We start from the raw sequence: 11,649 nt of genomic DNA on the forward strand, positions 1-11,649 counted from the left end.
CATGTCCTTCTACAGGACAACGACTCTCAAGTGGTAGAGTAATATATGACATTAATGGGGAGAAGTAACATACATGTAATAATAAGTTCCTCTATCATAAAATTCCAATAGCACATATTTTTGATATTTTTGACTGGGTATTAAGTTCCTTCGTCATGGAATCCCAACTAAAAATATTTTTTATATTTTTGACGAGGTATTAAATTCCTCCGTCATGGAATCCCAACCGCAAATATTTGTGATATTTTTTACGGGGTATTAAGTTCCTCCATTATGGAATCCAAACCACAAATATTTTTTATAATTTTTACAGGGAATTAAGTTCCTTCGTCAAGGAATCCTAACTGCAAATATTTTTGATATTTTTTACAGGGACAAATAAATAATGATATGAGGTCACCTCTTCTTCAATAATAATGTCTCATCAAAAGAGACACAATAGCAGCTGAAATGGGCTTGGGCCCATGTAACATGAACAAAAATAATCCTTGTAAAAGGACCCATAAAATAATCCAATGCACATACCTGTACCAACTAATATGTTGACCAAGGAATAATCTGTCATTACTTCAAAATAATAATCCAGCCATAGAAAAATTACCGAGTCGTGCCGAGTCAAATAGTAGATCAATATATCTAAGTCGTGGAAGAAATATGTATACCTTGGGTCGTGGACACATATATCGAGGCAAAAAAATAAGTGAGCCATGCCTGAGTTGACTCATTGAGATGACTTGAACCGCAACCCGCTGGGTTAACTCGGTGGAACAGAACCAGTAAGTTCCCTCGGGTTGCTGGGTTGGATGGGAACTCGGTCCTGTCCGGGTTGAAGCAGGCACTCGACCCGCCTTTAATACGTTTCCTAACTTAGGAAACATTGAATCTGGCAACAATGTCGTCTTCTTCAGTGCAATCACGATATCTTCGTTCCCCCGCGGAAACCAAGCAGATAGATTTTCTCGAAGTCTCGGGCTGGATGACAGTGGAGATGGAAAGTTCCAGTGAAGACAACAATGCAAGGCCCAAAAGAGTTTCCGAAAAAATATTATTAGCTCCCGAGATGGCAATCTTCCAGACAGCAAAAACGTAAAATAATTTTTCGAAGATAGATGGCAGCTGTGTTCGTAAAAAAATGGCAGCACAGCAATTCGGAAGATAAATTCCGAAACAACGTCCAAAATAGAGATGTGATCCTCTAAACACGGCAACGTACTGGCAGAGATTTTTTTTGAAATAAGAAACAGCTCCGGCGCCCCGAACCCCATCCCGGAATTGAGAAGCCGCTGATACAGCTGGTGCACCGAGCTGTGTTTGTTGATTCTGGGCGAATAATTGCGACGAGTTCCCCTGACTACTCAATTCTAGCAACCGACGTTGAAACTGGAAATACTGACGTTGATGGTGGAACAGAGTCGAGCAGCAGAAACGCTGGCAGGCCCCTTTTTTTTCGGTTGAGTTTTCTTGAACAGAGGATCTGTCAGTTGGAACGATGATACACAGTGATGGTAATCAACCAGCGGAAGCTTAAATGATTTTCCAAGTGATTTGCTGGACGATGATCCAATCTTCGACAGATAAAAAAAACTGGACCAGAGGAGACGAGCCAGGGACCGAATTTCCAAAATCTGTTGTTAGCCAGCACAGAGGCAACGACGACAACTTCAATATCATATAATGGAATAGGAAGTTCTTATAAGAGTGCTGTCAATGACCAACAACGAAGCTGTTGCCAATTAGATGGGCTCGAGAGTGCACTCAGGATGGCTTCCATGGAGAACAACATGAAGCAGTTTACCGGGGTGATGATCAGGAAGCAGTAGTTTAAAAATACCAGCAACAAAAAACAAAATCTAAAACCAATTCTAGCTACTATAAAAAAGCATAGATACGGGAAAAGAAAAAAAACTGGTTTACTATACTACGAGTCCTGAAAATCAAAGTTTTGATACCATTTTGATTTTCAGGACTCCATGGATTTAGCTCATAGAGAAAAAAAGAGAGAGAGAGACCCACAGGGAGAAAACCAGAGGAAGAAGAGGTTATGGACTCGATGTCCTAACCCTCCCCTTGAAGCTCTATATATAGATTAATGAAACTATTGTATTACAATAATAGCCCTGAAATTAGGGTAATGGTTAATGGTTTTAACCCTATAATTTTGACTTAATTACATCAATGTCATCTTTATGAGATAACTCTTTATTTACCATCCTGCCATAATTGTATGTGGTCCTATGGGCCTTGAGCATGTCTTCTATATCTGTTGGATGCATGGGTCTTCCTTGGTCTTATGGGCTTGGACCCATCTTCTAATACACTTGGATATGTGGGTCTTCCTTGGTCGTGTGGACTTGGGCCCTATCTTCCAACATTATGGAATTAGGTCTAACATAAGAGCTTCAGTTTAAAGGTGTTGTAGTCATATTAGTATTCTATTTATATTGAGTTATTTAATTATGCAATGACTTATCTTTACGTATTAGAGTTTGGGTGTAATTAGGACAAGGGTAGTTTAATTGTAATTGGATTCTACTACTTTCCTCTATTATACATAGGGGTCCATGTACTCTGATTACAATAAGTCAATGAAGTAATTCTCTTTTCCATCAATTCAACATGGTATCAAAGCAGGTTTTGTGAGTTGACTCGGTTAACCCACAAAGGTAATGTGATCTTTTCAGAATTATTATCTCTAACAGTTTAGGTTTGTATTTATCTTTTGTCAGTCCCTATACCCGTTATTTGATTTATGTTTTCACCTCTATAATGACCTTTTCATATTTCATATTATATATTTACAGAAATATATTCGAGTCTACTATCCAAGGAAAAATGATTTTTTTCCATTGGAGTTATCTACAAAGAGAAATAGATATTTGAAGCAGCAAATGTCAAATTGCAAAAGAGGTTCATGCAGCGGCAGAAAGCTTCAACTTCCCAGCTATTTTATGCTATCAAGAACGAGACTTTATATGGAGAATTATATATAAAACGAAAGATATGTAAGTATATTTTTTTACCTATTCAACAATTCTCGATCTGTGTTTTTTATATGGAGATATTGATCTTGGAAGCGTCAATGGTCATGTTGGAAAAAGGGGAAATAGTACTTAGTTCTGAAGAGACCAAAATGTATCAAAGTATATTACTCAATATAAGTATATTTTATGAAGTAAATTTATATTTGGATGAAAGGTATTTAAGTCTAGTTTCAAAAAGAGAAAATTTCATGTCAATCAGATTTATATTTAAGGATTTATTCTCATTGGAAGAATCAAAGGTCATACTGGTATCCTGTTGTGTTGAAAAATCCAAATTTAAGTTGATTGTTTTGCGTCACTTTTTGAGAGCCTATTATTGATAAACTATATCAAGAAAATATCTCACTTACCCCTTTTTCTGTTACTACATCTATGTTATTTAGTTCAAGCTAGGAACAATGCCATTACCTCCCAGCTTGAGGGGGAGAAGTATAAGAAGTATAAGAAAGAGGTATTTTATTCCATATGTTGTGGTAAGTTTTATGTGACCAAAATATTCAAGAAAAGAGGATCACAAAAGATGAAGTTTTTGCATCTAAGAATATTTTTTTTTGTAGTGAAGAAAATTGGATATCAAGAATCCTGACTCACAATAATAATTGTGGTAATTATTGGTGATACCTAATTCGGCTCGACCGATTCTATTTCTCCGGCTAGATTATTATTTTGAAGTATTCGCAACATATTCTTTGGTCAACATATTGCATCGAATTATTTCTTGGGTCCTTTTTACAAGGATTTATATGGGCTCATGCCCATTTTAGCTATAGTTATTGTGTCTCTTTGGATGAGATATTATTATTAAAGAAATAGTGGCCTCAACTTCCTATCTTCCTGTTTACCCATTACCTATTGTTTATTTGACAACCTTACTCCTACCATCCTTTATTTGACTCTCACATACATCTTTGGGTCAACCTTTTGTGTGTTGCTTTGGTTGGGAGTTTAAGTCAATACATATATACATATATGGATGTTTTAAGTCCATTGAGACTTATATATATATATATATACCCTATGTGTCTTTTATCGCCGTCTTGTGAATGACATGCATTTATCACCCATTTCTACTTGTGAGAGTCGGTGCCCGGGTTGGGACACCGTGATGGAGGAACTTACTACTACATATATGTTACCCCCCTTGACATGTGAATGACATGCATTTATCACCCATTTCTACCTGTAAGAGTCGATGCCCGGGTTGGGACACTGTGATGGAGGAGCTTACTACTACATATATGTTACCCCCCTTGACATTTATTATTCCTACGACTTGAGAGTCGTTGTCTAGTGGAGGGACACGGTGATGTAGGAGTTTTTACTACACTTCTGAGCACTACATATAGACCCACTACCTGCGAAAGATAGGTGTCACTACTAAGAATGATAAGAGTGTTCCCTACATCTAGCATGAGTTATGACTGGAGTATGGGGCGATGTCATACGGCTTGGAGTAATTTTACTCTCACTTATCTTATGCCAGTTGGGCCTCATGGAAGAGAGCACCAACGTGAGGGGGAGTGTTGGAAGATATGGAAGATTGTCATTTTATATGCCATTTTATAAGAAAAGATTTTATACATCATTTATAGCAAGCTGGGAGTTCATGATGTTCTCTCACCCCCAACTTGAGGGGGAGTTTGGAAGATAGGCCCAAACCCACACGACCAAGGAATGCCCACATATCCAAAGTGTGTTAGAAGATGGGGCCCAAACCCATAAGACCAAGGAATGCCCACATATCCAAGAGTGTTAGAAGATGGACATAAGCCCATAAGATATGGAACCTACCACGATCCTGTGAAGTGGCATAAGAAGTCTTATACAATAAGAAGTCTAATAGAGCTACAATTATTATGGAAGCAGGCCTCACAGAAGAATTTCAATTTAAATGTGTTTTAGTCATGTTAGTCTTCTATTTATATTGAGTTATTTAATTATGCTATAATTTGTCTTGAAGTATTAGAGTTTGGATATAATTGGCACAATAGTAGTTTAATTGTAATTGGACTCTACTACTTTCTTCTATTATAAATAGGGGTTCATATACTCTGATTATAATAAGTTAATGAAGTATTTCTCTTTTTCATAAATTCAACATTCTCATATTCTCCCTTTCCTATCTTTATCTCTCTTTTCCTTTTCCATCTTTTCAGCCAACCTTCTCCCTCTATATCCCTCTCCCTTCCCCCTCTTTTTATTTTTTATCTGCCTCTTCCCTCCCTCTACTATTACTTTGCTTCTTCTTCTCTCCTTCTCGCTTCCCCCCTTTTTCTTTATCTTTTTATCCTTTTTAAGTCCCTCACTACTGTCTCCCTCTCTCCATCTCCCCTTCATCTTTCTCACAAAATCCCCTAGGGCCCCTTACCCCTCTTGGAAATTTCCCAAACCCACCCTCCCATCCCACTCCTTAGACTACCGTACCTTCTAGCAAAATATTCCCCCATTCGCTTCAGCCTATCCTCTCCTTCTCACATTTTATTCAACTTGAAGAAATGAAAATGAAAAATGTTAAATAACAGTCCCACATGGATTAGTGAAATCAAAGATCTTGAGTTTATTAGTTGGTAGAATAGGTTTCTTAAGTTAGCTAGTCATTTTGGGATAGACCTTGATTTAATTTAATATAGTATCAAAGCGTCCACTCAGTATGTGAGCAATCCACCCAAAAATTATCCACGTACCACACGTGAGGTCCTCTACCCAAATTATCTACGTGCCTACACATGAGTGAGAGTGTTAATGAATAATCTTACATGAATTAGTAAGATGAAAGATCTTAAGTTTATTAGTTGGTAAAAGACGTTTCTTAAGTTGTCTAGTCATTTTGGGATAAATATTGACCTAATTTAACAAAAAATATTATTTTCAAACTCATATATTATTTTCAAACTCATATGCAATAAGTTTCAAAAGAGTTCTCTATCATTTTATAAGCCAAACGGGCGTTGTAGATATTCCAAGTTAATTATTTGATGGACCATTTGGTTTTGATTAGACCTGAGATGAAATAAAGTGTAAAACTTTAAAATTTGGTTATTAGTGGTATAGTTTGGAGTTTGTCTTTCCGTGAAGCCAATTTAAGATATTTTACCTACGATCACTATGAGATGAAAGGGATCTTACTCGAGCACTCCTCAACCTAAGGTACGACTGGAGCTCACGTGTCACATCACGGTCTCACGGCGTCCAGAACATTCATCCATCGCCCGGACACTTCCGGATACCTCTACTTTCTTCTAGCCTTCTCTCGCCCTATTATTTTCTTCTACTGGCCTTCTCTCTATAAAAGCTAGTGCTTCAGTGTCCGACCGGCTGTAGAGAACATCGTCTCTTGGTCTTTGCAGAGTGGAGATGTCAGCCTGCGCGGCATTAAACCCTGTTTGCTCCTTTTCTTCGTTTCCCAGGCAGAAACGGCTCTTGTCCAACTCGGGCCTCCCGTCTGCGGCTTTCTTCCCATCCAAAAATAATAAGCGATTGTCAGCAGTAGCTCCCCTAAAGCCTTGTCGGCATGCGGGCCGGCGGCTGCGAGTGGAAGCAGAAAATAAAGACCACGCTATAGATGTTCACGTGGACCAGAAGAAAGGAAAAGAGGTGACCGAGGGGTCCCGGAGGTCGACCTTGGACATTTCTCCTTTCGGTCTGCTGGATCCGTTCTCGCCGGTTCGTACGATGCGCCAGATGCTGGACACGATGGACCGGTTGTTCGAGGACGCAATGACGTTTCCCGGGTCTAACCGGCAGGTCGGAGACATTCGGGCTCCGTGGGATTTTAAGGACGAGGAGAATGAGCTGAAAATGAGGTTCGACATGCCGGGTCTATCCAAGGAAGACGTCAAGGTGTGTGTAGAAGACGATGTCCTCGTGATCAGAGCAGAGCAGAAAGCGGAAGAACATGATGAAGGGGCGGATTCGTGGTCCGGCCGGAGCTATAGCTCTTATAGTACGAGACTCCGGCTTCCAGACAACTGCGAGAAGGACAAGATCAATGCAGAATTCAAAAACGGGGTCCTGTTCATCGTCATTCCCAAGACGAAAGTGGAGAAGAAGGTTATAGATGTTCAGATTCAGTGAGCGAGGAGCCTAGAACATGTCACTGCCAGTGCGCAGTCCGGCCTGTTCATTATAATTTCTCCTCTTTTTTATTATCGTTATAAAGCATGGTTTTGTTTGAGCAATCAGCATATCGCATCTTGTAAATAGCTACTTCGCTTACAATTGTTACCCTTGTTCAAAGCCAAGGAGTAACCGAGTGAGTTTTCATAAAAGTGGCAACTTTGATAAATGAGAGAATGTAGAGGTTGAATGTGAGTGGAAGAAATTATTGAGATATATATTCTGTTTCCTATCACGCACTCTGAGATTCAATATTTGATTTTCATATTTTTAGTCCATATGCTAGATTACATCCAAACATACACGTTTGGACCTTTTACTAAAATACCTAATTTTAAAAATCTATTTCGAGAAACATTATAAACTTATTTTGAAAAATATTTAACTTTGATCGATCCATTAAAAGGTGATACGTAATCTTTAATTGATTATGTGTTGTTATGTTATTGTACATGTGTCCAGTTAACGGTGATACGTAATCTTTAATTGATTATGTGTTGTTATGTTATCAGTAGAACACATCTCGTGTCACCTAACCCCTCCCTTCTTATTGTTTTTCGTTCTATCCCTCCTCTTCGATCTTTCTCTTCTCTTCTCTTCTCCTCTCGCCACCTCTCCTCTCCCCCTCTCGCCACCTCTCCTCTCCCCCTCTCCCCTATTGTCGCCGCTTGGCCTCGGCGGCTCCCCTACTATCGCTCAGCCTCGATACCCCCCTTTCAACCACTTTCTCTTCGTCTTAACTTCATTTTTCATTCTTCTTCTCCGTTTCCTTTTGTTCATCTTTTCGCCGCCCCTTTCTCAAAATCAAACCTATCATTTCATCTCTTCGTCGTACCCTCTCTCAAAACCGAACCCTATACTGTTCTCTCAACCCCCAATTATTTCACTCTCTCACCGCCCCTTCTCTCAAAATCGAAGCCCTATTCACTCTCTAAACCCTAATTTAAATTTAAGAAGCCGATTTAGTAGGGTGATTTTTTAGGGCTTTTGTTAATTGAATCTAATTACTATGTTTAATTATAATGTTGATTTGAATTTAGGTGTTTAATTACTGTATTGATTTTTTTTAGATTTACTGTTTAATTTCTGATTTTATGTTAATGAAATTTTAGTTAATTGCAGATAAATTAAAATTATTGTAAAGTTTAATTTTAGTTTATGAATTTTCTGTATAATTTGCTATATTTTAGTTTATGGATTCCTATGCCATTGAACAGAAGTTGCTAGTTTAATTTTAGTTAATTTTGTTTAATTTTCTGATTTATGAAGTTACAGTTTACTCGATTTTTAGTTGCTAGTTGTTGCTAAATAAATTTGAAATGTCATGGAATGATCACGCCATGTGGTGAGAAGATTTGGGTTTTATAAATATCCACCACATGTTTTTTTTTTGTTTTTTTTTTATGTTTTCTTATGTTTGCCCTAGTTACTAGGATGGGTACAAATTCTGATGAAGAGTAGATTGGGTAATAGAAAGTGGGTTGAGTCCAGTTCAAACTAGGATGAGTCGCATGCAGAAGCGTCCATTAGCCAATGAAACCTGACCCTCATCACTGACAAGGTACGGTTTGTAGTGACTGCGAAGTCATATGGGGCTCTACCATGGGTATTTGGTGAATTTGGACTTAGGTGTGTTTTTGTATTGTTATGACTAGTCATTTGTTATAGAATTAGTTCAATTAATTTTTAAATGTTGTAGAATGTTGTTGAATAATTTTGAAGTGTTATGGAATGATTTTGCCATACATAACCACCACATGGTATTTTATTTGTCTATGTTTTATTGAGTTTCCAAGTGTCCCTAGGGATGGGTAGAGGGTCTGATTAAGAGTAGGTTGGGTCCAGTTCAAACTAGGCTGAGTCGCATGCACGGGCGTCTATTAGGCAACTAAACCCGACCCGCATGACTGACGAGGTACGGTTTATAGTGACTGTGAAGTCATATGGGGTTCTACCAGGGGTGTTTGGTGAATTTGGACTTAGGTGTTGTTTTTGCATTGTTATGACTAGTCATAAAAATTAGAACTTAGATAATTTTTTGTATAAATAAACTCTTACTAATGTATGTAGTTTTTATAGATAATATGGCGTCAGTTGTTGGGTTCTTCTATCGAAACAATGAAAAATTGATGGATATTTTGATAGTTATGATGGAGGTCAATCACGAATGAAAATGATTACAGTTTTGACTAAGTTGAGTCAATTCTTAGTAATGATGTACAGACTCACGGGGTGGGATGGTGATACTCGTCCAATGATAATTAAGGCCAAAGTCCCATTTTCTGACATGGTTTTTGTTATCTTAAATGTGGAAAATGATCATGATTTGACTGAATTATTTGAGAAGGCTTCAAGTAATTGATCTATGGTTGAGATTTTATTAGAAAAGAAGGTCTTAAGACAAAGAGCCCATGGAAGGAAAGGTACGAGAAATCGAAACTTTTTTGGTGAAACATCCTATCCCCGAAAACAAGAATTACCACGTACACAGGAGTAAGTATTTATGTTCATATATTTATGATATGAATTGTTAAGTTTATATGACTTGTTTTTTAGTACAAACTATTATCTATATAGGTTTAATACACAAATGCATGAAGTGGGGTTTTTGAACCCCTTGTCTATTGCATCACTATCTGAGTCTGGAATGTCTTCTCCCATGTAATTGTTTTACCCTTTCGTTGTGATATGTGTGATATTTATGCTATCCCTACTTTGATTTTTATGTTTATTGTTGTGTTTATTCAGGTTTGTTAATAATGATGATAGTGATAGTTTTAGTGATAATGATATTAGTTTATAAGATATTAAAGGGGAGGGGGATGAGATATTCGAAGCCGGGGTTCATAGTAACAGAGTTAAAAAAATAGATGAAATTGGGTACCCGGATATATATATATATATATGAAGATGCCTAGGAGGTTAATACTAGATGTATCAGCGATGATTATAGAATAATAAATATTTCAGACTCAACATCAAATGATATCAGCGTGGGTCAAATATTTGAGGATAAGTCCCAAATAATATATTTTTTTGAGAAAATACTCGTTTGAAAGACATGTCGAGTATAAGACATTGAGGTCTAGCAGTTATGATTATAAAATTAAATGTGGTGTAGATGGATGCCCTTGGAGTTTTTTTGCATCATGTGATCGAATGATTCGTCAATTTAAGATAACAAAGTGTGGTGGAGATCACACATGTGTTAATAGTACTATTTGTCACGATAATCAACTGAGTACATCATCTTTCGTTAATCAACTGAGTACATCATCTTTCGTTAATCAACTGAGTACATCATCTTTCGTTTGTAAAGTTATTATGCCAACAGTGAGGACAAAATTTACTTTGAGTCCTAATGATATACATCAGATCATGAAAGATAAATATCATATCTCTGTCAAGTATGGGAAAGCATGAAGAGCAAAATGCAAGGTTATAAAAGTAATTTATGGTGATTGGGATGAATAATATAATCTTTTGCCATGATTTTTAGATGCAATAAAAATGGCGAATCCATCTAATGAATATATACTATGTTGTGAGGAATTTGGCCATGAAAGGATGTTTAACTATGTTTTTTTGGGCATTGGAGGTCATCCATTGTAGGATTCCAATACTGTAGACCCCTTATTAGTGTTGATGGAACACATTTATATGGTAAGTATCCTACATGTCTGTTGATTGCTACTACTCTTGATGGGAACGATGGTCTTTTTCCTCTAGCTTTTGCTATTGTTGAATCAGAAAATAAAAAATGTTGGGAATGGTTTTTAGCTTGTCTAGATCATTTTGTTATTAAAGAAAGAAATCCATTTACTCTGATTTGATATCATCAAAAGGGTTTAATAAGGGCGGTCCAGAGACAATTTCCACCTCCAGAATGTTTTCATCATTTTTGAGTGCGTCATATAGTTGCCAATTTCAAGAAGACGTTCAAAAATGAAACATTGATTGCTCACATATAGTCTGTAGCAAAGAAGTCAAATATTATAGAATTTGATCATATAACGGAGTTGATTGAGCAGCAAAGTCAGAGAACGAAAGAATTATTGATAGAAGGAGAATTGAGTCTTGAGTTTTGGTCATTGGCGCATGATGGCAATGTTCGCAATGGTGTGCTGTCCACCAATATGTCTGAGAGTTTTGATAGTGTTTTGAGAGGTGCTAGAAGTCTTCCAATTCAAGCATTGGTGGCATCACCTTTTTATAGATTGAATAATTTTTTTGTAAAAAGACATGAATTTGTAGGAAAGATGACATCGTTCTGTACTCCCTCTGTTGATGCTTCTTTAAAAAATAAGATGGATACAACAAGAGCATGTCATGTACGTTGGTATCAGAATAATATGTATGAAATCTCTTTGGATGATGAAAGGTTGTGTCAAGTTGATTTGGAGAATATGACATGTACATGGACTCACTTTCAAATGGAAAAAATTTCTTGTACCCATGCCATTGCAGTGTGTGGAAAAATCAATTATGATTT

The 11,649-nt window shown here is 37.2% G+C and overlaps 1 protein-coding gene across 1 annotated transcript; it reads left to right on the top strand.

Annotated features, from left to right (window-relative positions):
• Positions 1 to 6,373: 6,373 nt before the first annotated feature.
• Positions 6,374 to 7,347, top strand: LOC137934992 (small heat shock protein, chloroplastic-like). Its single transcript, XM_068779607.1, has one exon. It carries the CDS (start codon positions 6,396 to 6,398, stop codon positions 7,113 to 7,115), a length of 720 nt encoding a protein of 239 aa, XP_068635708.1. The 5' UTR covers positions 6,374 to 6,395; the 3' UTR covers positions 7,116 to 7,347.
• The last annotated feature ends 4,302 nt before the right edge of the window (positions 7,348 to 11,649 follow it).

The sequence above is a fragment of the Aristolochia californica genome, unplaced genomic scaffold (genome assembly GCF_029961685.1).
Source record: "Aristolochia californica isolate CCGP_79_NKW_82.1479 unplaced genomic scaffold, dmAriCali1.0.hap1 SCAF_6, whole genome shotgun sequence".
Classification (NCBI taxonomy): Eukaryota; Viridiplantae; Streptophyta; class Magnoliopsida; order Piperales; family Aristolochiaceae; genus Aristolochia; species Aristolochia californica.

Coding starts and splice junctions, on each gene's coding strand:
- LOC137934992 (XM_068779607.1), top strand. CDS start 6,396: ATGTCAGCCTGCGCGGCATTAAACCCTGTTTGCTCCTTTTCTTCGTTT.